Genomic DNA, 27,917 nt, shown 5'->3' on the forward strand with positions numbered 1-27,917 from the left:
GATGCATAAAATAAAAACGTATTGCTTAAAACAAACACAACCACTCTTCGTCCAACACTCTGCGTCAGTGTTGTCTCCGAGTGTTGGCAACACCAATCGGCAACACGGAAAATCTGTGAATCAATCACTCAAACACTTCACACGAAAATCTCCAATACTGAACTTGTGTGTTCAGAAAATGCTCCAGCAGCTTTCTGCGTTGCAAAGTGATCAATCGATCACACGAAAACTTCTCATCAAAAATAGGCTCGGCTTTCGTATATTCTTCTATGTAAGAACTCCTCTGCCGACCTTCCCGAAGACTCCCAAAAACTCCAGCAGCTTCTCTTCACAACAAAGTGATCCACAATCACACAAAACTTCAGCACCTACACAATAAAGTGACAACCCGATCACATAAAAATGTAGAGCAAATATATGTTGGACTTTTGTAATTTCTTCTATGTGAAAAGCTTCCTAGTCCAACTCTCTCCTCTCCAAAAACCCCACTGTACGGCTGCAAGGGTATCCATATTTATATCAATAGTTTGACCTAAAATTTATTCCATAAAAGTGTCCTACAAAATATGGAAACAAGATTTTCATTAGATAAAAAACACTTTCAAATAAAGATAAAATATCTTGGAGATACAAATCATATTAAAAACAAATACTATAATATCTATAGATAAATAAAGCAAGATCTCATAGTCTACAAATAAGTAAACCAAGATATTATCATTTAAATTAAATCAAGCAAGATTTAATAATCTAGAAAGGCAAAATCATAAATTGATAATATCAATTTAGCAAAATAATAAAAGAATAAAATATTCCTTTCAGGGACAAACCTCTGCGGGAAGTATCCAAAGAAACAACAACAGCAGGGATGTGGCTCAAACTCGAAAGTATTTATATGACTAAGTCTTTGGCAAACAGATTATACATGAAACAACGACTTTATTCATTCAAGATTCGAGAAGAAAAGAGTCTAGTCGATCAGATCGATGAATTTATAAAGATTTTGGATGATCTCGAGAATATTGAAGTCAAATTGGAAGAGGAAGACAAGGCACTAATCTTGTTGAATGCTCTCCCAAAATCCTATGAAAATTTCAGAGATGCCATGCTTTATGGCAGAGACCAAACAATATCTTTAGAAGAAGTCCAATCAGCCATACAATCAAAGGAACTCCAAAAGAAACTGAACAACAGCGAAGAATCACATGGAGAAACTTTGATTGCACGGGGAAGGATAGAAAAAAGGACCAATAAAGGAACAAAAAGCAGAACTCGGTCAAAGAGCAGAGGAGTGTATAAGTGCTTTCACTGTCACAAAGAAGGGCATTTTAAGAGGGACTGCCCTGACAGGAAGAAAAGAACTCAAGACAGACCCTTGAACAACGGAGAAGCAGCAGTAGCCTCAGATGGATATGAATCAGCTGAAGTACTAGCCATAGCTGAACATGATTCCACTAAAGAATGGATTCTGGACACAGGCTGCACATTCCACACGTGTCCTTCCAAATCTTGGTTTGAGAAACTTGAAGAATCAAATCAAGGACTTGTTCTTCTGGGGAATGACAAATCATGTAAAGTCAAAGGAATAGGTACAATCCGATTAAGAATGCAAGATGGAATAGACCGAATCCTACCAGATGTAAGGTATGTTCCATAACTAAAGTGAACCTTGATTTCACTTGGCATTCTTGAATCAAATGGCTACTCCTTTAAATCTGAGAAGGGCTGCATCAAAGTAACAAATGGCTCACTGGTTATAATGAAAGCAGTAAGACAAAACTCACTATACATGCTTCTGGGTAACACAGTAGTTGGAGGAGCCTCGATAATACAAAGCAAACTAGACACATCCAAGCTATGGCACTTAAGGCTTGGACATGTGAGTGAAAGAGGCTTAACTGAACTGTCAAGACAAAATCTGCTGGGTGGAGACAAGATTCAAGGTCTAGAATCTTGTGAGTACTGCATACTGGGGAAGGCAAAAAGAGTTCAGTTTGGGGTCGGGAAACATAATACAACTCAACCTCTTGAATATGTCCATTCTGACTTATGGGGACCCTCTAAAACTACAACACACGGAGGGGGAAGATACTTCATGACAATAATAGATGATTACTCAAGAAGAGTGTGGATCTATATATTGAAATCCAAGGATGAAGCATACACTAAGTTCAAGGAATGGTTACTGTCAGTCGAAAACAAACTAGACAAAAAACTTAAATATCTAAGAACTGAGAATGGGTTGGAGTATTTATCAGATCAATTTAAGGAGTTATGCAGGCAGAAAGGCATTACAAGACACATGACAGTAGCAGGAACTCCACATCAGAATGGCCTGGCTGAACGCATGAACCGTACAATACTTGAAAGAGTTAGGGCCATGATATTGAATGCTAGCTTACCCAAAACCTTCTGGGGTGAGGCAGTTACAACTGCTTGTTATCTGATCAACAGGTGCCCATCAAGTGCCTTAAATTCAAGACTCCTATGGAACTCTGGAAAGGATCTCCTTCAGATTACTCAAACTTGAGAGTATTTGGATGCTTGGCATATGCGCATGTAAAACACGACAAACTGGATGCGAGGGCTCTCAGGTGTATTTTTACGGATATCCAAAGGGAGTTAAGGGCTATAAAGTTTGGAATCTTGAACCCACTGGACCCCGATGCTTCAACACAAGGGACATAACATTTGATGAATCCAAGATGGGATACATCTACAGAATTAAAAATTCATTGACAGAAGGAATGAATGATTCAGACTTACAAATTGAGGTGGAGGATCAAAGAGAGGATATGAAACAAGGAATTAATATACACCAGGAATTTAAAACTGATCAAAGCAACATAGAACAAGAAATTCAATCGGAAGGAAAGGACACCAGTTACATGCTTGCTAGGGATCGAGCAAGAAGGGAAATAAGACCACCACAAAGATTTGCACAAGCTGACATAATCTCCTATGCTCTCGCAATAGCAGAGCAGGTGGAGTACTCAGAACCAACCTCATACAAGGAAGCCATTTCTAACAAGGATAAAGACAAATGGCTTACTGATATGAACGAGGAGATCAGTTCACTAAAAAAGAACATGGCCTGGCAGTTAGTAAGCAAACCACAGGGTCAAAGTATAGTTGGGTGCAAGTGGATCTTTAAAGTCAAAGAAGATTCTTCCACGGCAACACCAACTAGATACAAAGCTAGACTTGTTGCAAAAGGATTTACACAAATAGAAGGTGTGGATTTCCATGAAATATACTCACCACTTGTCAAACACTGCTCGATAAGAATAATGCTTGCATTAGTTACACAACTGGACCTTGAACTCGAGCAACTCGACGTAAAGACTGCGTTTCTTCATGGAGAACTTGAAGAAACCATTTTTATGGAACAACCGGAGGGTTACATAAAAACTGGAGATAAAAATAAGGTATGTTTGCTAAAGAAATCATTGTACGGCCTGAAACAGAGTCCTAGACAATGGTACAAACGATTTGATGAATTCATGACCCGAATATCCTTCACAAGAAGTAAATTTGACAGCTGCGTATACATAAAGAAGGTGGATAACAAAGTGATAACTATTCTACTGTTATACGTAGACGATATGCTAATTGCTGGTGACAGCAAGGAAGAGCTGAAAACTCTTAAAAGCATGTTACGAACTGAATTTGAGATGAAGGAATTGGGAGAAGCAAAGAAGATACTGGGGATGCAGATCAAGAGAAACAGAAGATCAAAGAAGTTATTCTTAAGTCAAGAATCTTACATCAAAAAGGTACTGCAACGTTTTAACATGCATGAATCAAAGGAATTGTCAACACCACTAGGACAACACTTCAAGCTTTCATGTGATCAGTCGCCTGAAAGTGATGACCAGCGGGAAGAAATGAAATTCGTCCCATATTCTAGAGGAGTAGGCAGTGTGATGTATGGCATGGTCTGCAGCTGACCTGATCTAGCCTATGCAATAAGTGTTGTATCAAGGTTCATGAGTAACCCTGGAAAGGAACACTGGGAAGCCTTCAAATGGATCATAAGATACTTGAAGGGATCGACTGATTTGGGATTATGTTTTGAAAGACAAGAAGATGTAATCCAACCAGTGGTAGGATTTGTAGATTCGGACTATGCTGGAAATCTTGACACAAGAAAGTCACTAACTGGTTTCGTCTTCACCCTCTATGGTACTGCGATTAGTTGGAAATCAACACTTCAGTCAGTTGTTGCCTTGTCTACTACCGAGGCAAAAAATATAGCCCTCACCGAAGCCATCAAAGAAGCTATGTGGCTCAAAGGGCTAATATGTGAACTTGCAATAGAACATGATTGTTTGACAGTACACTGTGATAATCAAAGTGCAATTCACCTCACCAAACACCAAAGCTATCATGAAAGGTGCAAGCACATTGATGTTAAACTACATTTCATAAGGGATGTTCTGTCAAAGGGAGACATCAAAGTTGAGAAGATTTCCACAAATGACAATCCGGCTGACGCTATGACAAAAGCTCTACCTCAAACCAAGTTCAAACACTGTCTGAATTTGGTTAACATTTTATCAAGAGACTAACCCGAAAGGGAATGGAGAGTATCCAACCTTTGAAGACAAGGTGGAGATTGTTGGAGTGTGTCTCTCAAAAGAGTTGGAAAATTCAACCCAAGAATCTAGAACATGAAGGCCATCAGTTGACCACAAGATTCTGATAGGATATTAACAAATCTTAGATAAGCATAACAGCTGGGAGATCTGATATTTGGGAGCAAAACAAGATAAGCACTACGTGGGAAGAGTCCATGTTGGACAAAGATTCTAGAGTTATAAAAGGTTGAAAGACTCTGTAATGCAACAGACTTTTCATCTGAAAACTTGTCACGAACCTTTCGGTTGAAATCAATAAAAGACTTGTGTATTCTCCCGTGGACGTAGGTCTTCGACCGAACCACATAAATTCGTTTGTGTCTTGATACATATACATATTTGTTCGTAGCAATCGATTCATAATCATCGATATAACTTCGATACACGAAGCAAGAATCTAGTGTTCTTTCTTAACATATAATCGAAGCCAAAATTCAGGATTCGTTAACAAAGAAACGAATCATTGGAACAACAATACTCACCAATTTTAATCACCAATTATATAAAATAATAATATATACATCACACAAGTACTAGTGAGATACTAATATATTTTAAAATGAAATAATTTCATATAATAAGCTTGTTTGTCTTCTATATATTTTTTTCCTCACATTTGGATTGTAATAAAATTATGAATTGCTTTCAATCTATTCACTCCGACTCCCATTTATTTCATTTGCTCAAAATTGCGTATAATATCGTTATTGTAAAATTATGAATTGCTTTCAATCTATTCACTCCGACTCCCATTTATTTCATTTGCTCAAAATTGCGTATAATATCGTTATTGTAAAATTATGAATTGCTTTCAATCTATTCACTCCGACTCCCATTTATTTCATTTGCTCAAAATTGCGTATAATATCGTTATTGTAAAATTATGAATTGCTTTCAATCTATTCACTCCGACTCCCATTTATTTCATTTGCTCAAAATTGCGTATAATATCGTTATTGTAAAATTATGAATTGCTTTCAATCTATTCACTCCGACTCCCATTTATTTCATTTGCTCAAAATTGCGTATAATATCGTTATTGTACAATTATGAATTGCTTTCAATCTATTCACTCCGACTCCCATTTATTTCATTTGCTCAAAATTGCGTATAATATCGTTATTGTAAAATTATGAATTGCTTTCAATCTATTCACTCCGACTCCCATTTATTTCATTTGCTCAAAATTGCGTATAATATCGTTATTGTACAAATGTTATGTGTTTGTATAATTGATTTTTTATTGATAATTATTTTTGGAATTTAGTAACTTTTTTTGATAGATGAATTTAGTTGATATCTATACAGTTATTTGACACAAAAACCCATACGAGATTATCTCACTGGTAAATTATTTGATATATATCTCCGGCTCGACCCGATTCATGAAAAATATTATTTTTTATGTCAAAAATATTATTTTTTTAACTATTAATATGAATCCAATCGACCCGTCTAATGTATATTGATATGCGAGACCTTATCACCTACTCATTATTTTGTTATAGCTTGCTAGTATTTGTTTGGATAATATGTGATTTATTAAGATAAATAATGATGAAACTATATTAAACATAATTTTAATTTATGTAGATAATGTGTGAAGTCTTCTTTGTTTGACTTTTATACAGCTTATATGTTTACTTGATGAGTGTGGTCTGTAGGGTAAAGAAAGTAATATTCTTTCATTTAATAAAAAAATCAGAAAAAGTTTATTTTAAAAAAATGTATAATTTACTCGTAATTATCCTATCTTATGATTTGACTAGGGAAAATTAGAGGTAGAAAAGATGCTCAATCCCGAGCTCAGAGCTACTCCTCTTTCGTAGATCGGTACTACTATATCCATTTATGTAGTCGAGCTCTTGCACAAAAACAAACAACATATATCATGAATTGGCGTTAGAAAAATATTTTGACGTAGTCACTCCTAGTTAAGTCGATGCTATATGTGGAGGTATTGCTCTCACATAGTTTGTATGGACAAGATTCACACACATATGTGATTTTAAAAAATTAGTGAACCCCATATATGTGTGGCTAAATTTAGGCCATTGATACTATCATGAGGTAGTGTCCCTACATGTAAATCAACCCTCACTCCTATACCTAAGTCATTAATGAGCTCATAAAAAAGTGAAAGCTCTAGATAATATAAACGCAAAAGTAAGAAATATAAGAGTGAGTCTTATGTGAGACCGTCTCACGGATACTAATCTGTGAGACAAGTCAACCCTACCCATATTCACAATAAAAAGTAATACTCTTAGCATAAAAAATGATACTTTTTCATGGATAACCCAAATATAGAGATCCGTCTCACATATTCGACCCGTGAGACCGTCTCACACAAGTTTTTGCCGAAATATAATTCGGATTTTTGAATGAGAAGTACTTATAAGTGAGAATTAACTACGACCTCGGAGTTCGAGCTCTAACAAATCGAGTTGATTTGACATCTGTGAATTCCACACTTGGATTACATTGATTACCCTAAGATTTTACCCTTATCCACGTGATGCAAGGGCATAGGCACACTGTTATTTGTTAGATTGCTTAATCGTTGACCGTTGTTGACCATATCATATAACTGTTTTTAACTCCCATATTTTTCGGACAAAGTACGAGTTAATGGTATCTATCATCTTCCAATTATTTTGCTATCCATGTCAGCTCGGTCATGAGATCTCTGAATAGTATGATCGATAAGCTTCCCGGCTCAATTTTTTTAAAAAAAATTTATACGTAACTTTTGTATAATTTTGAAATAATATGATATTAGTCCGGATAAATCAATTTAAAATATTAAAAGATTCTAAAATTTAAAATTATAAACCGCCGATTATTGTCCTAGATGACTGGATAGCTCAAACACATCGTGTTGTTTTGCATGAAACCCTATGAATATCTATAACATCATCGTATATCTGGGCCACTTTCAAAATTTCAAATAAACAATTTATTTTACATATTTAAAATAATTACATTAATAATAATTAAAAATTATTATATATATAAATAAACACAAATCCTGAAAAAAAAAATCAATTTATACGAATACGCGTCGTATTTCCGCTAAAAGGAAGAAGCAGCTGATCATCCTTCTCGCCATTTTTGGTTCCTCTTCTTACTCCAACAGGCTCTTCCTACTTACTACATCTTCGATTCTCAAACTTCACCAATTTCCTGGTCATTCTTCAAATCCCAAGCATAGGTTTGCATTTCGTCTCGTTTCTTCGATTTCACCGCGTTGATTATTATTTTGGCCGGCGGTCATCGACAGTTACATTAGACAGTGTCTATAAATTCAGATATTAATATCACTAGATCTACTGAATGTGTTTATGATTTTTTTTTTGTTAGGTGACTGGTGAGTATTGTGGGGGAATCGGAATCTTTAATGGGAGTGACATCTGGAAGTAATGCTAGTGAATCAGTTAAATTGTGTGTTTTTGATTTGAGAAGGGGCCAAAATGAAGGGCAGGAATTGGAGAAGATTCTCTTCTTTTATCCCTCGGATCTACCCTTTTCGACTCAGCTCTCTGTCATTGGTCTCAGTGAAGGACTCATCAGTTTTACTAGGTTTGCTATTGTGATTGTCGCATGTACAGTTTGACTTTACTTTAACATAAGCTCTCTCTTTTAAAGTTGTTTTTGAAAGACGCATGTGTTGCATTGTAAGAACGATATCAAGCTATATGCTATCAGAAGGGCAATGGCGATGCAGACCCTTGTTTGGTTATTTGGTTATCCCATTTATTTTGTTCCGCTCAGGGCCTAACGTCTAATTTCATATCATTTAGTAATATTGGTTCATTGGTTTTGTTAAGCTAACTCTCTCTTTGTTTTCGTTTCTTTTTATTGGAATTATCGTTAACATCAGGCAAACAGTATTTGTGAAATCAATTAATTTGAAATTGATAGTTCCAATATATTTAAATTTTCTACTTCCGATATTACTTGGAGAAAATGGTCTTGATGATTCTGGCTTGTTGTCTAAGATTTTATTCTGTATGGAGTTCGAAAGATATTTTGAGGATATAATGTTTAATATCTTCAATTTCCCTTGAATGAGATATAATAACTAAATATTCTATCATTTGGCCAATGAAAGCAATGGAAAGCAGAGGGACTGAAAACAAAGAATTGATCGGTTGAAGATCTTTCAAAATAGAATTAAGGAGTCTTATTACACCATTCATTGGACTTCATTGGACCTCATATTACACCATTCACTGGACTCCATTTAATTATCTTACTGATTGCAATTGAATAAGTCCTACGGTTTCCCTGCCTACAGCTATCTTTGGCCAGTTTAAACTTTTATGAATGATATGTTTCCATGCTCTGAATTTCTCATTACATGTCTACCTATGGGTTATCTGTGTATGTTGTAAATGTATTGGAAGTTTTAAAGATATTATATGGGTTTCTCTGTGTGATATTTCCTCTTCACTGTTTTTGATGCTATTTATGACAAGGCTTACCTATTACCTACTTCAAGCTGTAGATTCATTTGTTTTAGAACTATAACTACGAAAAGAACATTCTGGAAAGTTTTATCTCCAGTTTGTGATTACCATGATGATTTCTTGTATCTTTATGATAATTGGTTCATCACATGGGTTTTCTGCAGGATTTTCTCTCCAGAGGCAGCGTGTGAGGTCATTGAAGCTGAGATGCATTCTCATGTTTTTTATGAACCAGAGCCAGATATATGGATGGTGATGGTGCGATGACCTTTTTTTTAAGAAGACAGAGTCTTATTTTCTTCGATTGGAAAGATTATATCTTTGGCTACTGTAACGATGATCAAGCAGTGATATTACTTTATTTTCCACCGTTTCACAATATGCTAAGCAGTTATGGTTTTGACATTAGTCACATTTCTATGGAAAAAATTATTTACACACGTTATAATGATTGAAATTTGATCTTATTTAATGTTTGACGTTCTTTAATAGCAGTGCCCATATCTTTATCTCATATCATGTTCAATTTCTAAAAGATGATTGGTTTAGTATAAAAAAGCTTCTTTACTCTTTCCTTCTTCTTTAATTGATTGTCAGACCTTGCAGTAAATGAAGCAAGACGATCTGCAATCTGCATATAAGGTTGAAGAAAATTTGGATGTGATTTATTTCGATGATTCGACATCTGTGAAAGTGCGAAACAAGAGCTCTATACTACAACAAAATGTTTTAATATATTGAAATTTGCTTTATTTTATGAAATTAAATCCGTATAAGTGATTTTGGACGAAGATGAGTTTCTTGTATCCATAAGAATATGAAAGCATATTCTATCATGAAAACTTTATTTTTGTATGCATTCTGTGCAACCGCAGCATTTTTGTTCATCGAGATTAAGTTAGGTCAGTGTATAGGCCATAACTTTGCATCGGTTCCTGACATAGTTTCCCACTAATTATCTAATTTTTCATTAGGTAGTTGAAAAAAGTAAGGAGTCAGAAGCCATATGGCGAATTGATGCTTTACGAAGCATTCTCAAAGAAGTACATTCCCTTTTTATGTTCTTTCATGGATCTGTTAGAGCATTGGTTGATAAAGAACCATCTGGTGGGCTTGTCCGGACCCATTTGTATTATTTCATCATGGACTTTCTGAGCGGTGAGTGGTCTTCATATTACTTTTGTATTACATATACTTGATTTTTCCCCTTATAGTTTCTTTTGTTTACAATTTTTCAACTTGAGTGACTAATTGTCAGCATATGAAAAGCGGTCTCCATTGGATTATTGCTGCTGGGGTAATGCTGCAGTTGCTGTATCAAATGATTCCGATTTCATGTGTCTTTTGGAGCAATCCGATGCTGCCATTTTGACCCGCGTTTTCTTTTTGGGCCAGATTTTTTGGTTGGGAAGAAACTTCAGTTGCCAAATTTTCGCGACTCTCTGAAAGAAATTGGAACAGTAAAAATGTTAACTGTGGGGCGTGAAGCTGCTATTGAAGTTCAGGTTAGTTTCTAGGTATTCACTCAGGTATCGAAATTCAGCAGTTTCTCATCCGTTAGATTGTAAAATATGCCATGGACAATTTTTCTGCTTATTTTAGTTCTAGAAACTGCAAATATCAACTGTCTCACAATGTTAACTGCAAAAGCTTTTAGTTGTAGTGGCTATTCAATGATTAGTTATCTGGTTAAGCTTACCGTGATACTTTATTGAGCTCCGACCGATCTTTCAAAAGTCAAAGGAAACCTACTGGACCTTCAATTGATGTTTGATATCAAATATTAAGTGGGTTGGAAACACGCTGCTCTGTATTAATTTTATGATATTTTCTTCTTGGGTAAGTTATTGTTAGGAATGCTATAACTGCTGTTGTATTGTCCATATCATTTGTGTAGTTATATGAATATGAAATGTTTTAATTATCTGTCAACTTATTTAGAAAGAAACTTGAGATTTGAGATGAAGGATATGACCTCTAAATTTTTATTTAATGCACATAAATTCCTACTGAACATCTATGGACAACTGCCCACCTGTTTCGCAATGATCGTCAATTATAAAGTATAACGTATATGTTTATTTTGCCATTTTAAATTGGAACCAGTTTTCATTTCTAACTGTCTTGGTTTTATTAGACACCATTAATCCACAAATAAGAAGTTTCAAAGTAACATCAGTTTTCCTTGTCCATCTGTCCATATTGTGAAGTTTTTATAAACCTAATGCTTACACCATTGCACATACACACACCTGATGCAGCACTGGTTCAAGCAACTTGCAGGTCCTCTTTTATCTGGGTAATCATTTTAAAATATAGATACTCATACTAGTAATCTTTAGTTTGTATTTTTGTTTTAAATTTTGAATTTTAGAGTGGTTTCGGAAAGTGGTATATTATGTTTTTGGTCACGGTTGGACTGTTTGGATGGTGAAGTTATGGAGAAATATAAACTTTAGGAAATTTGGAGACTTGGAGTTTATGGGACCTTTTTGGTATCAGGAGTAAAGCAGTAACTTGATACTCAACACAATATCGTTTAATATCAAGGATGGACAGATATGAATGTGCACTGATCAGAAACGGATACTGTCTTCTATGACTACTTACCAAATTTTAATTCATCCCTCCCATACATGTTAAAATTGCTTCTTTACATATCCTTTTTTGCAGTCTCTCGTTCAAGTGTTAGAGTCATGTGCGGGGAATGCACGATGCTACTCGATGACGATGTTCCATGATCTGATGGTCTCCACAACTCTTTCTCCTGTACGGTTTGATTGTTTTCTGTTTTGGCACACCTCTTGCTTCACACCACTGGGGTTTATGAAAAAATGAGAGCAAGTCTTTTCTTTTTCAGATCGACACAGTTAGCATGTTTACTTATTCCGTGTCAAGGTTAACTGCACTTGCTCTATCCTCTGGAGCAAGATCATGGTCCTATTCACATAAAGGAGACACCGCATGCAATACTTCTGCTGGAGCTGTTTTAGCGGATTCTGGTCGTGTTGCGGATCAATATTGTAATTCCCGTGATATATCTCCAGCTGGAAATCGTGGTTATCATGTCTTGAGGCCCTTGCAACATGCCAAATGGTCAAAAGGGAAGGATGGTTTTCTTGTCACTGATATTTGGGGTGTAGAGGCTGGTAGTTTGGTGTCTAAGAGCCCAACAGTTTGGCTTCGTCAAACAGAGGAGAAGATGTATCTTATTCCTTATCAGCATCGTGGCCTAACCATAATTCTTCTTATTCCTGTCTCATCTGTGGTCAATGGGGAACAAGGAGTTGCTCTGGTGAAGCAACAAATTGTTGAAACTGTGAGTTATTCTAAGATTTTGATTTTCGATATGGACAGCTTTATCGACATCAGTAATTAACTGTGTGATTTTTCCCATTAGCAGCTATATACTTCTATTTTGGGTTTCGGTTGGAAATTTCTGAAGAATGTGATGCTTGTTTGGTATTGTTTTCTGAATGAGATATTTTTACCTTAATAATTACATCATGCGATAATGTATCAGTATTACAACTAATGACACCCGCAAGCGCGCACACACAAACACATATTAGCAGTCAGTAGGTATTTTAAAATTCAGCATATATGATATTGCCTGAAAATAGAATATAATAAAAGAGTATTTCTGAGAAGTGTTGAAAACTCAATAAAATGTAATGATTATATTGGAAGATAAGAAATGAGTGGGAATAAGTTTTGGGGAAAGAAATGAAATGCTAGAGTAATATTTAGTTTCATTTTCCGGAATGACGAACGACGTGCACAAAATGAAACGAACCGTAATCTTTAAGTTTTGGTCGATCATAATAAGTATCTGTCTTCCATTTTTCTTTTGATGCGCACGTGTAATATAATAAGAAACCCGGAACACATCATAGATTTTAAACCATGGGTTGGGTGGTGAGGCTCCTTTATAAGATTGATGAGGCCGATCAATTAATATACTACATATATTGGTTGTTCTTAACCTTTTTACTCCATTAAATTGGGTCTTGCAGCTTGTTAACAGAATATTTATTGGTGATAATCTTTATGGTGTTGCTAATTCAGTATGCCCGTTTTCACGAGTCTTGTTAATTGAATATTCTTTGCGGTCATCTTTATGGTGTTGCTAATCATGCATGCCCATTTTCACGAGTCACGAATCTTTGGAAATTTAACTTTGGATTTTACATGGTATATTTTTAGGCTTTCTGATGGTGTTTTTTCTCTACACTAAACTTTAGAACTATATAAATGAGTGAACAGTGTTTTTGTGCAGTTGCTTCAATAAATTGCATTTTGTTTTGGTTCTCAGGTATCACTGAAGATGTCCAAAGTTGAAGAGAAACTATCTAGAGGGTGGGGAGGTGAGAACGCATATCATGTGAGGGGATATCGGTATTTGCTGGTTGATGGTGATAGACTTGTATCTAGGGCTTCTCCTCCTGGAAAAGTAACAACTCTGACAAAGGTTAGTTTTGTTCTATGAGTAGTAAGCATTCCATATCGTGAAATCTGAACCACTAGATTGGTATAGAGCTTAACCTGTTACTATTGTACTTTGCTATGCTCCCCTATGTTGATGGTAGTTGTATCGATGTTTTGTTCTTATCTTTGATAATATCTGGTTAGTCAGTATTATTCTTATCTATGAACGGCTCAAAATCTCTATATAGATCATCACCATGCCTACTGAGATTTCTGGGTGATTTTGACTTGATAAAATAGCTAGAATCTCAATGTCTTAGAGATGCTACAATGCAAACCGACTGCTCATCTCTATGGTTGGTTGTGGGCTTCATGATATTATTGCATGAATACTGACAAGACAGTGAAATCTTGGACATAGTTTCAGCCTATTCTGTCTCATGTTCCAGCTGTCGAACTGGATCGTGTAACTGTTCCATGGTTCTTGAAAGTCGTGTTCCCAGTTACTTTATCAAGGGGTCAGAGGAAGGTAAGTAAAACTAAAAAGTGCAAGGATATCTTAAATGTCCACGATGGGAAAACAATATACTTTGCATCTGTTGATGCGATTATTTCTATTATTACCGTTGGTTTGGTGGATGGGATGATCAAGGATGTATAATAGAATGATAAGAAGTTAATATATATATCAGCGTCATCAATTTATAGTTATACAATTAAATTGAAATCTCAAGCCTGATTTAAACTGATGAAAGATAAAAGAGAAGGGATAGTTGTAGCTTCTTGTTCTTATTTCAGGATAAAGAAAATTCATGTGTGTATTGATTGAAGCTAAGATGCTTAAACTGTTATTGTAATCGCCCCTTTAATTTTGTTTTGTATATTGATTTGAATCGAAGACAAGTGAGGAGTGATGTTTAGACTTGGTATTTGATTCTTTTTTTCAGTATGTGTGTGACCCAAAGATCAGTATCCTAATTTTTGCATCTTTTATTTTTTTATTACAACATTGGGAGGGGGTGAGGTTTTTTTTGCTTCTTGACATGGGTTTTTGAACATGTCTATATCCCTCCAAGGAAGAGGTTTATGCTAGTGACAATTTTTGCATCAGTTAATGACTAGCAAGAATGCTGGTGAAACTTGCGTGGATTAGTTTATCTAAATTCTAGTTTGCAGGAAATAAAAAATTCAACTTTGAATTTTGAGAAGAGAGTAAAAGCAAAAAGAAGCATCACAAAGAAATTAAATGATTCGACCATACATTAATATGACTTGGCTGTAACTATTATTTCTCCCGTGTTTTTGACTGCAGTTATTATTTTTTGATTTTATTTAGTTGCTAACAGGAGAGAGGCATGTTTGTATTTTTCTGGTTAATCAGTGATATTATATCGATCATGTCCATGTAAGTGAATACGTTTGTGTAATAACATGCTACAGGAATCCTTAATTGCACTGAGTAAGCTTCGAGAGGAGGTTGATTTAGAAAAGAATAAAACTAAATGGGATATGCCAGGCTTGGAGAAGGATTTTGAAGTATGCATTAGAGCAAAAAACAACGCTTGGCTTATTGCTCGACTTACTCGGGGAAAGGAGCTTTATATGGTCCTGGAGAAAGCAAATGAAACCCTTCTCTATGCCTCTGGAGCTGTCGAAAAGTTCAGCGAGAGGTAACATTCTCTTCTGGCCAGCTCATAGAAAACTCGTAAACACTGCCAGTTAAAAATTTCGTTTCTGAAGAATGAATCGATCAATGTAGTTTTTGTGCTTGACTTACACTCAGAGCACTAATGTTTTTGGACTTGAGCTTATACATCATCACTCAAAAGCTCATTAGCTTGTGGTGTTTTCCTGTAATTTTTTACTTAAATATTTAAAATGTAGCCAAATGTTAGAATAATTCAAAAATCAATTAAAGGATCCATTTTTTCTGAATGATACATGGCACGACTCGTACAATGCCAGCAATAAACTAGCTAAATTTATTTGGTTGAGCTGGAGAGCGAGTCTGTTACGTTCGTATTGTGTGTGAGTTATTTGTGGGCTAAGATCTAACAATCTTTGGTTATTTAATCAGGTATTGTGATGGTGCTTTTTCCTTGGACTAAGAACATGGTACGTTGGATGCATACTCGGCTATTTATTACTCCCTTGTTTCTCTTGTATGTTATCTATTGAAAAAAAAAAAAGAAAAAGAAAAGAAGAGTCAGGCTGCTGTAGATGTCGCTATGCCAGAAGAAAACATGTGTGCCGTTGCAGATGTATTTCATAACAAATCCGATATTGTTGGTCCTTACGTACGATATTTACCTTGTCTAATTGGGTTCGGATTAACTGTCATGCTCGCAATCACATTAATTTATGTATACTAGCGAGCATTTGTGTATAATAAATACAAATGAGAAGTAGCTACGAATAAATGGATTTTCATTTATTTATTGTCTGATCAAACTTTCCATGTAAAGTTTTTTTTGTCACCTACGAGTTGCCGTCTGCCTCTTCAAGAAATGAACAATTGGAAAAAAAAAAATCGGAAAATATTTTTTGAATGGAGTAAAAGAACTTGAGATCGTCATCTCCACTAGCGATTATAGGCCCAGAAAAGGGAAAGTGCACAGGTCCTCAAAAGAGAGAAGGTCCCTCGCATGAGAATGATAATGTCGATCCATCTAGTATTGTCAATGGCCAGCACTTTATTCAACTTGGTTCTCTAGAAAATTCCTAGTGAGTTAGTTGCCTTCACTGAGTAGGATTTTGATAGGGGTGCCCGATATCCTTATCACAAAAACTCCAGTAAGATCGTCGCACGAGTTAATTTTATAATATGAATTTTCGATCATATTCAACTCATGAAAAAATATTATTTTTGGTGCAAAAAATATTACTTTTCATGATAGATATATATCGAATTGACCTATCTCACTGCTATAGATATATATGTGATATCGTCTCATAAAATACTTACTCTTTCACAATATTTTAAAAAATGGTGTGCAGACGATCACCCACCACCTAGTAGTTGAGGCGGCCGCCTAGGATTTTTCTTTTACTTAAATATTTAATTTTTTTGTTCATCTCCATATTTCTCAAATAGTTTTTCTATATCATATTCAAAATTAATTATATTTATCATTTTTATTCGATACAATTTGATTAAAAAATATGTTGAACAATTTTTTTAAAAAAATAATAAAAATTCTATATACTAAATTAGACAACAACTAAACAGTCTAAACGTCCGATTTTACGTCCAAAGGCATCCGTCTTTCGAAAAATTGAAGTGGACAATCCTACACGACATCTTTTAGAACACTCTTTCACTGTTAAATAACATTTCATTCTGGTCGTTGACATGAGCTCTCCAATTGAAATAGTAAATTGATTTGGATGTACCTTATTTTATATGTCTCATGGTATTCCAAGTGAGTTTAATTTATGGAATACAAATCCACACAACACAACACAACTGCAATTAGTTTTTATATATATATATATATATATATATATATATATATATATATATATATGTATATATATATGTATATATATATAAATATAATATTCAAATGCAACCTATTTAAGTCCTCCAATAGAGTAATCCACATTCTCAAAAATGTAAAATCACAACTCGAAGAGAACAACAAGAATGTTTCTTTCATGAAGTAGTGGTGTTCCCCATATGTAAGTACAACGACAAACCTTCGAACTCTACACCATTAGATATGGATCGGTGTCATTTAAAAAGATTCACGTGTATGACATGTCGTGTGATTTCACGTAAAATGATCAAGACCAAGATCATTGGACGGGACAACAAATCGGTCAGAATATGGGAAGTGGAGAATACCTTTACAATTTGTGTGCATCTGAGAAAGCCAGATCACGAGACAACAACCTCTGCTCATCATTCTCGCTTAAATCAACACTTCCGTCTGCTTCGTATCCAACGTCTATCACGGTTCTGTCCTTCCCGTTTGATCGACCAGATTCAGAGACACGAAGCTGATTGTATTCTTGAATCAAAGCAGAATCATCTGTGTCAATCTGCTGCAGCTCTGACTCGATTAAAGCATCCATTTTCGCCCTATCCCTGTCCCTTGGATATGTGCAGTAGAGAAATGAATAGATGACACAGCATATTGCCATTGGGATTCCTATTGCAGTGTAAAGTGCTTTGCCAAGTGAAGCGGCATTTTCTCTATCAGTTTCAATAATTTTCGAGTCTGCTGATCCTTCTGGAAGAGGTTTATAGCCATAAACTTGCTGAGCTAAAATCCCGACAACTGGTGGAGCAAATGAAGATAATATAGACTCAAAAGATCTATCCAGAGCATAGATGCTTGTCCGAGCTCTCTCGGGAACTATTTCTGCAAATATAGGACTGCAAAATAGCCATGAAAGATAATCAGTGGAAATAAGCAAAATATTCGAATTGTTTTAATGCTCGAATAAACAGCAAATTACCACATCTCAAACAAGCATAGTCGTCACAATAAAAGAGATGTTCGAAGTATGCCTCATTTTGTTAGGAAAAAAGGAGGAATGATTTGGCATAGGAGTAAACAAGAACTAAAAGCCCTCTGTCCCACACATCTAACCATCTCACTACCGCCATAATAATATCCAGAAAACAAGCAGTTTGCATGGAGCAAGAAATAAATCAAGACAACAGACAAGCTTTTTAAGCAAAAGCGGATCTGTTGACTTCGACTTGAAATTTATTTGAGCACAAACTCTAGTAAAAAAATTAGAGGAACCAATCATCAAATAATTAATCATATCAATGCAGCCTGTGAACGAATGGTTAATTACATACATCTCTCCTCAGGTTTACAATAATTGCAAAAGGCCCGGCTAACTTTAAAATTACATTTACCTCACCCGATGTTGTACTGCTAAGTTTAAAAATTACATGCATATCTCCTGAGGGTTTTATCTACCTTACAACCGCCATTTCAAGGGCATTACTGTAAGATAGTCATATACCTCGAGCGAGGTATATGTAATTTTTAAACTTAAAAGTGTAAATATAAGGGGATACGTAATTTTCGAAGTTAACTGGATGTTTTTGTAATTACTGCAAACCTGAGATATATGTAACCCTGTGAATGAATGCAAGGGCCTTAAGGATTTCTTCTGTTGCTTGAGTCAACAATCACATACTAATTAAGTAAACTCAGTTTGCTTAAACAACCACGATCAGAGGAAAACAGACTGAAACTTGGTATGATTTCTGTTCCGTAAATTAGTTAGTAAACATTCTACATGCCCTAAAATTTTATACTCGTTGGATCAGTCTCCAATCCAAATCTACACATCTTGTGTATAAATTCACACATCTGTAGGCGTGTGTATTCGCAATTTGGTAAGTTAATTATTTAGTTTCATGTAGGATTAACTTCTTATAAGCCAAACGAACATTATATCAGTTGGCCCAAAAGTTTTTGACCAACAATGCTTTGGGAGCAAAAAGCCAAATCATAAACCACTAAAAACCATCCATTTCTATCTTGGAAAACCACGTAAATAAGACTAAATGTTCAATTTGCTGGCATAGAACTTCAAAATGGACATTGTTCCCACCATCTCTTTTACATGCACTTCAAAATTAGTTAGTTCCATTTATTTAGGAAAGAGGAAAAATTTATCCAACAAAACGAGACATAGTTTCAAGCTACCTACTTGTTAGTTGCTGGAGCATTCCAACTGATTATCAAACCCATGATAACAACCACTAAACCATGCATTGCCGCGGTGGATGGATCGTCAGGCAACCCCAATATCAGAATTGCAGCTAAAGGGATAGCAGAAGCAGAGCTTATCTGTGAAAGAATAATTCTACCAGAATTTGGTAGACGTTTAGCAAGAAAATCACCCATCATTCCACCAAACAATCCCCCGAGAGATCCAGAAATATTAAAAAGAGTCAAGATTACTGCTGTTTTTTTATGGGAGAAGCCAATAAGTTCCAACCACATCGGAGCAAAGGACAGAGCCGACCAAGGGAACGATCCTGATACACCTTGAGCAATTAGTATTTGGAAGGAGGGAACTTTTATAATGGCTTTTGCTTCTTTAATCAGGTCCTTAACTTCTACATGGAATGGTTTTTGTGGAGGTTGATCCTTCATTTTACCATCGGCATCAAAAAACCGAGGATCATTGGCAAAGAGGCCCACTAAAATGCCAATAAGAACACTTAAGATTCCAACTAGGTGAAAAGCAATTCTCCAACCAGGGATACCCATGAATGACGAAGATGCTATAAGTACGGAAAGAAGTCCACCAATAATGGAACCTAGGTTTCCAGTCAACTGTAACCAACCAAAAGCGGTGCCACGATTGCTTTCATCGGTTGAGTCAGCAACAAGGGACTGGATTGCAGGAGTAACGATGGCAAGTCCAATCCCGTTCAGACCTCTTGAAATTGCAACCTATTAAACAAGATAAATCAGCTAAAACATCCTATAAGGCAAGTTATGGTATGGAAGAAAATATAGTGGCATGTGTTACATGATTTCAAAATATAAATTATACTCCATCCTGCAACTACAGTTATTGTTGATTTGCATGACTCATGGAGCTGATTCAGTTTAGTTTACTACTATAGTATATTATAAGAACCTAGTTATTTTAGTATAAGGATTCTCTCGATCCTAGTTTTATAGTTTTAGTAGGAATAAGTTTGAGTCTCAATAAATAGTGACCAGGCGAGTCATTATAGAATAGAGAGAACACATGAAAACAAATAAGAAATAAAATAATTTCAGGAATTCCCCAATAAATTCTAAATGTTTCATATATTCTTTGAAGTCTAGAATTTGTTTTTCTCATCATTCTTTTACTTTTCCTTCCAAAATATACAATAAAATGGTATCAAGAGCCACATTCTTGAGAGATATGTGAGATTTAAACATTTTCAGAATGAGTTCATAAAGTTTTTACATTGCGATTGCATGTCCAATGTTTGATGAAACGTATTATCAATTGTGGGCTGTAGGAAAGGACACATATCTGAATTCTAATGATTTGTGGGAAGCTGTTGAAGAAGAATAAGAAATTCCAGACCTATCAGACCATCCAACCATTGCAAAAAAAAAAGAAAAAAAAGAAGAAGAAGCAAAGAACATCAAAAGACCTTGTTTGCAGTAGTCTCAAGTGTCATAGGGCCTACACACACTGCACCTTGAAGTAGCGAGCGCTATCGCCACTATCCTCGTGTAGCGTCACTATCATAAAAGCAAAGCTACGAAACATTTTTTTAAAGTGACGCATATTTTGTAAGCCCATTTTGCACAATTTTTAAGCTCAATTCTATTTCAATTCAACATTGCCTCTCCTCTTCTGTTTCAATCTTCTTCGCTTCTCTCAATCAGCCCTAACATAAACCCTACAATTTCCACTGCTTCTCCTCTTCTATTGCTAGTGGCTGGCCGGCCGCAGGACTTAATTCACGCCGTCAGGCGTCACCAAATATATTCTTCTCACGGTTCTCTCTCTCTCTCTCTCTCTCTCTTTTCTGATTTTTAGTTTTTTTGACATGGTCTTAGGTTTTTGCTGAAAATTATATTTTTCGGCATTTCTTGCTTTTTTGTGTCTTGTATGATATTTTAATGAATAAACTTAAAATAATTTTATATTTTACAATAATTTCGTTTTTCTCATTTACAATAATTTTCAGATTTTAATTATTCTATTAAAGGTTTTTCAATAATTTTCAAACTTTACTTTTCTTAATTTTCAGATGTTAAAACTTTTCTTAATTTAAAGATATTTCAATACTCACAATGAAAAGTTATTTTTTCTTACTTTTCATAGTTTAAAAAATGTAAAACTTACAAGAAGATATAAGAAAAAAATATTGGATGAAACTATGGGAGGATGGTCAACTCAGACAAGAATGCTGCTTGAATATTATGCAACTTTTGCCAAAAAGTTATGAAGGGTGAGATAACAAGGCGCAAACGACATCTTGTTGGAGGATTTAAAAATATAAAAACCTTAGCGGATGAATGATGCGAGGATCACATTCAATGCGGTCAAACATGACAACTTCAAGTCAATGATCGAAGCAATTGGACAGCATGGTCCGGGGATGAAACTACCTAGTTACCATGAGGTGAGAGAACTTCTTTTAAAGGAGGAGATCAACCATTCAAAGCTGATTTTGAAACAAAATGAAGAGGAGATGACGAAAAATGGTTGTATTTTAATGGTTGCTGGGTGGATAGATAGAGAGAGGAAATCACTTATCAATTTCTTGGTGAATACCCCAAAAGGCAACTTGTTTATTGAATCAGTTGATGCATATAGCTAGCTATTCTCACACTGGTGAGAAGATGTTTGAGTTGCTTGACAAGTTTGTGCAAAAATTTAGCGTGAATAATATTGTTCAAGTGGTCACCGACAGTGCATCAAATAATGTTTATGATGGTGATAAAATATAACATACTAAGTTACAACATATTTTAACTTTCATTAATTAGTTTGATTAACTAACGTATCCTGGTCTTGTTCTTTACTGGAAAGAAGTTAGATGGAGAAATATCCAAACTTATATCGGGCCCGTGTGCGGCACGTTGTTTGGATTTGATGCTTGAGGATTTGATGAGGGCAGCTGAGCGGGCAATCGATGTTAACGGATATATTTACAACCAAACTATACAGTTGAACATGAGGAGAGAGTTCACAAGCCAAAGAGACCTTATCAGGCCAGTGAAAACTCGTTTTGCCAATGCTTTCTTGACTAAAGAAGCTTTCAGTAGCATAAGCAAAATTTGAGAAATATTTTTACTTCAGAAAATTGGACAAAGCAAATTCGTTAAGGAACACTCTGGTAAGAAAGCATAGAAAATTATATCGATGCCTTCGTTTGGAACTCTATCATTTATGTTATGAAAGTTGGTAACCCATTATTGGACGTACTTCGGTTGGTGGATGGGGAGAAGAAGCCTGCCATGGGTTATATATACGCGCAATAGATAGGGCTAAGGAGAAAATAGCAAAAGCCATTGGTAATAATAAAGATAGGTACAAATATGTTTTTAAGATAATTGACAATAGGTGGCAGTCGCAGCTCCATCAAGACTTGCATGCAGCGGGTTATTTCTTGAACCCCGAGTTCTCAAATTCTAAGATAGAACAAGATGAAGAAGTAGTTACGGGGTTGTACAATGCAATCAATAGGTTGACTCATGATCCTGAGACGAGAGAAAAATACATACTGGGTTGTTAAAATACAAACAAGCCGAAAGACTTTTTGGGAAGGAAGTTGCAATCGAAATGATAAATGTTATATCACTGGGTATGAAAATATGTTTTAAGGACAAGTTTTTCCTATTTTTTGAAATAAATTCAATGAGAAATATTAATATAACTATTGACATTAACTAGCAGCATGGTGGAACTCATATGGAACTTCGACACCAAAGTTGCAAAGACTTTCCCAGAAGATACTCAGTTTTACTTGTAGCTCTTCTGGTTGTGAGCGCAATTGGAATGTGTTTGAACATGTAAGCATTTATAGTATTACAATTTTTATTTGCTATTAATGTGAAGTTTTAAGAATTCGTTCCCGTGCCTCGTGCCTTGATAAACATGTATAAATAAATGCAGCTTCATTCCAACAAAAAGAATATATTGGAGCAAAAACACCTGAATGATTTGGTGTTCATCAAGTACAACAGAACTCTAAGACATAGATACGATAGTCCTGATACCATCGATCCTATCATATTGAGTAAAATAGATGATAACAATGAATGGTTGGTAGGGAGACCGAAGGATGAAGAGCCTGACTTTGTTCATGATGTTGATGATTTGACTTGGCAAGATGTTGTAGGAGTATATGAAGCTCCTTGTGCATTGAGAAAATCCAAAGGGGCCTCGAAGGCAACCCCTACACTACGCGTCGAAGGCAACCACATCTACATCTACAGGAACTCGAAGGCGGTCACGTCTAAGTCTAGAAGGAAAAGACCAATATGAACATCTACTACACTCTTGCAAGTGAAGAGGATGAATTCGACTTTGACGAAGAAAGTGAAGAAGAGAGTGATGCCGAGCGTTATGCAATTTCAAATGAAGAAGATGCTCTCGATCATGATGAAGATGAATTTTAAAGTATATTTTCCTAGTTTTAGAATTGAGGTTTTGTATGCTTTGAACTTATATATTTGTTATTTAAGCATGAACTGTTGAATTGATATTACTATATGCTATATATTATATATTTATGGCACTTTACTTTCAAATACCCTTGCTACGTGCGGTTGACAAACTATGGTCTCAACCTCTGTTTTTACCAGAATAATGACACTTAAAACAACCGAGGAAATTTTAGGATTTCTTGAAGCAAAGAAGGATCAAATAAATGCGAGGGTTGAATTTGATTCGAGAATTTGAGATGCAAAAGATGAAAGAATAAGAAATAATCGAGAATATTCTGACAAACTTCTCAATATTATCAACAAAACAAGATTCCTTGCTACAAGTTTTTCTAATACTAAAACTCTTCAAAAGATCTTAGTATTCTGGAAAAAAATTGAAGCCACGATTTCATCATTGCAAAACTCAAAAGATCTGTCATGTACCTTGGTAGAGTTATCGAATGCATGCAGACACGAACAAATGAAACTTCTGAGGCAAAAACATTTGGTGAGGGTGATTTCCAAGACAAATCACATAACAAATGAAACTTCTGAGGCAAAAACATTTGGAGAGGGTGATTTCCAAGACAAATCACATAACAAATGTTAAGGAAAGAACAAGAAAAGAAATGACAACACTAGAGTCTTTCCACCTTGCCCTTATTGCAGAAAACCCAAACATCCACAAAACAAGTGTTGGTGGAGTCCAAAAGCAAGATACCATAAGTGTGGATAGTTAGGGCACGTGGAGATGATATATGCAAGACTTAACAAAAAGGTGAAGCAAAAGTTATTGAAGATCAACCTCAAGAGAAGTAGTTGTTTGCAGCATCATGCTTTGCCACCAATAAATCTACAGAAAGTTAGCTCATAGATAGTGGTTTACCTAAATTGGAGGAGCTTCCTAAATGTTTTGCTTGTCATTATAGGAAACAAATAAGGCTTCATTGTCAACAAAACAAGGCCTGGATGGCTACACGAAGGCTACAGTTAAACCACGCAGATGAAAAAGGACAAAAGGAACAATCATCACTAAATAGCAATGCAGGCAATGAAAATCATTCGACAGCACCATATACTCCTCGACAAAATGGAGTTGTGGAGAGGAAAAAACTGACAATTATGGAGACAACCAAGTATATGCACTGTGCTAGTAAAATTCATCTTCAATTAGCAAAAAGAATTCACATATATGTGAAGCCGTGAAGGGAACAAAGCTATTTGTAGCCAACAAAAACAAACCTTCTGACATCATCAATATACCGTGCATGAACAAAGCAAGTTTTTTTGCGTTCTTTGATTGGTTTTGGGAAAGAAGATGAATTCTTCCAGGAAAAATCTTGGAGTTGAAGCTTCGGAGCCTAGGAAAAGTGATGATTTACATGACTCATGAAGCTGATTCAGTTTTATCTACTACTATATTTTAGGATTATGGAAATTTTTATATATTAGAAGAACATAGTTTTTTTTATGACGTGGGAACACACAGCCGTTATCTTTCGGTGTGTGCACAATAAACCCTCAGACTAACACAATAGACTGCAAACCACGTTAACCGGGTAAATTATAAGAACCTAGTTATATTAGTATTAGGATTCTCTGGTTGTAATATGATTCTAGTTCCAGAGTACTAGCATGAATTAGTTTGAGTCTCCATAAATAGTGAATAGATGAGTCATTATAATGTAGAAAGGACGCATGAAAAATAAATAAGAAATAAAATAAATTCAGAGTTCCCAATAAATTCTACATATTTCATATATTCTTTGCAGTCACAATTTCGTTTTCTCGCTTATTCTTTTGCTTTTCTTTCCAAAATATCCAACATTTATTAAAGGCACAAAGGTCCATATACGCCCAGAGCCTAGGCCCCAAAGCTCAAATCTCAATTTGAGTGACAAGTCTTAAAAATAGATACATTAATAAATTTATTATACAAAACCACGAAGAAAAAAAAGACAAATCTACTATAAGAGTAAGCACATGTTAATGAAAACAAACTTTTACCTCAAACTGCACAATCCCTATATCCGAATCACGTTTCAAATGGAGCCTAGGCCTTAAGGCACACACCAAGATGCTAGCTTGTCCATGGTGTGTAGTGTGTACCTAATTAAAGGGATATGGATTGGCATTCATCTAAGCACAAAAACTGGGACTCGTTGCACCTTGAGCCTATCCACACGCTTAGTAAGGTTTTAATAACTATGTTTGCACCAATTTCATTTTGACAATTCTAGCAAATTAAATCACTTTTTTGGAGTTGACAATCACATAACATACGAGTTCCGCCCACGAAAAAGGGATGAAAGAAAATTAAATGATAAAGCAAAAAAGACCAGAGAGGAAGATGCAACTTATTCTATGAGTAGAGCTTAAATGCAAAACTGAGTACCCTTGCTCGCTCCAGGATGAACAAAGAACTAGCCTGTCGGGCTTTCCCTTGCCCAACATGAAGATCAAACACATTATATAAGTATGCTAGTCAATTGTTGTCATAATATCACTTTCTTCACGAAATTAGTTTAATAAAACTTATAAAAGCTTTATATTTTTACTATTGCTTATTTAGCAGCAGGACATCACATTGCATAAGCTCAAAATAAAATCCAGTCCTGCTAGTTGAACTTCGCGCAAAGAAGGCCATAAATACTCGAAAAAGAAAAGGACAAGAAAAATATAAACCCAAACATAATTTTAATTTCTATATTAGATGATCAAATCACAAATGTAGTCAGAGTTTTCAGTATTTTACCGCAGATAAATTGCCGTGAAATATAAAAGCTAAAACATGTTTTCCTCTGGCGCATTTCCTTAGAATCAAAACGATTTCTTTGATATTTCCCTCGTTAATCTCAGCAGAAAAATTCCAAATCACGAAAGAATCTTAATGCGCATGCCACTCCATAATAGATAAAAAAAAGTATTTTTTTACGGGTTTGCAAGGCGACCAACCTCGGCAAAGGTAGAAGAAATGGCGACGAGGAAAGTAGCCGCGGCCCAAAGGATTGCGCCGAGAGCAATAACCTGCGTGCGGTTGTGACGCACCGACAAGTAGGCGGCAAGCGGGTAGCAAGACGACTGAACGATTGATCTGAAGAGAGTCAACGAGCCGAGGCGCGTGGGATCTGCGTGCAGCGCAGCACCAACTTCTTTGTAAACCCCCGGCAGCAAGGATTCATCTGCCCTTTCCATTATACCAGCTAGATTCACAAGAATCAGGGTCACTGCTTCTGATCTCATCGCTTTCAGCTTATTTAACGAAATCTTCGCGGTGGCTACGCATCAGCGGCGGAGCTGACAGTAGGCGAAGTTTTTCGGTGGTGCATCTGAACTCTGAATTGGATAATTACGAGATTTCCGGGGGTAGACTTTTCTCTCTGGAATTTTCCGAGAGAATCTTGATTTGGCGAGTGGTCAAACAAATTCAAGATTTACGTATCATGGCAATATCGGAGACATAAATCTATCTAAATATATATTTCTTGCTCCCGCTTTTTAGGAATTAATTCCGTAAATGCTGTCAGAAGTAAACGTGCGTGGTGACAACCTCATATTACTTACCATGTTCGGAAAATTTAACAATTTATTAAATTCATATTGACAAAAAAAAAAAACATTAAAATAAAATTAAGCTAACGTAGTTTGATACTAGAAAAGAAAATTACTAAAAGGAAAACCTCACTCCACTCAAATCCTATCCAAAAAATCAACATGTCTTTTGTGAAATTGTCTCATAAATAATACGAGTCAACTCAATTCATATTTATTTAACGTAAAAAACAATATTTTTTCATGAATCAGATCAGATTAAATATACGTTTCACAAAATTGATTCGTGAAATCATCTTACGACAACTTTTGTGCCAAAAAATAGAGTAAATAGTTTTCATCCCAGTTATTAACATATCAGACCAAAACATCTACTGCTCAATTAATAAAGTTATGATGCAATTGTCCAAAACTAAATATTCATTGAATTATTGTTTAATTTTTTTAGTTTCAAATGGATTAACATAATTATGCGATCGATGATTTTATAGGTGAATATACAAAGCATAAATTCTTTCAAATTAAAATTATTGAACATCGTGCAGTGATTGATTTAACAAAACACTGTTTTGTCCATAACCCATCTACTAATTTTTTTTATTGGGTTTTTTGTGAAATTAGCATAAAATCTTACTCCTCCGGATTATATTACTTATTCCACCCAAAACCAGTAACGT

General features: G+C 35.4%; 2 protein-coding genes across 3 annotated transcripts; one reads left to right on the plus strand and one right to left on the minus strand.

The window, feature by feature from the left end:
• Positions 1-7,683: 7,683 nt before the first annotated feature.
• On the plus strand, positions 7,684-15,974 carry LOC140836980 (vacuolar fusion protein CCZ1 homolog B-like). Of its 2 annotated transcripts, XM_073202898.1 has the most exons (11): positions 7,684-7,854; positions 8,004-8,222; positions 9,277-9,370; positions 10,087-10,270; positions 10,371-10,409; positions 10,508-10,617; positions 11,786-11,881; positions 11,973-12,431; positions 13,428-13,583; positions 14,981-15,210; positions 15,618-15,974. In XM_073202898.1, the coding sequence occupies exons 2-11, from the start codon at positions 8,041-8,043 to the stop codon at positions 15,646-15,648; spliced, it is 1,581 nt and encodes a 526-aa protein (XP_073058999.1). In that variant the 5' UTR covers positions 7,684-7,854; positions 8,004-8,040; the 3' UTR covers positions 15,649-15,974. The 2 variants fall into 2 exon arrangements, with proteins under 2 accessions (XP_073058999.1, XP_073059000.1); XM_073202899.1 differs by lacking the exon at positions 10,371-10,409.
• Positions 15,975-17,090: 1,116 nt separating this feature from the next.
• LOC140836981 (uncharacterized) lies at positions 17,091-27,203 on the minus strand. Its single transcript, XM_073202901.1, has 3 exons — positions 26,644-27,203; positions 19,223-19,974; positions 17,091-17,921 (listed from the first exon to the last, which is right to left on the minus strand). Exons 1-3 carry the CDS (start codon positions 26,929-26,931, stop codon positions 17,390-17,392), a joined length of 1,572 nt encoding a protein of 523 aa, XP_073059002.1. The 5' UTR covers positions 26,932-27,203; the 3' UTR covers positions 17,091-17,389.
• Positions 27,204-27,917: the final 714 nt, after the last annotated feature.

The sequence above is a fragment of the Primulina eburnea genome, chromosome 7 (genome assembly GCF_022965805.1).
Source record: "Primulina eburnea isolate SZY01 chromosome 7, ASM2296580v1, whole genome shotgun sequence".
Taxonomy (NCBI): domain Eukaryota; kingdom Viridiplantae; phylum Streptophyta; class Magnoliopsida; order Lamiales; family Gesneriaceae; genus Primulina; species Primulina eburnea.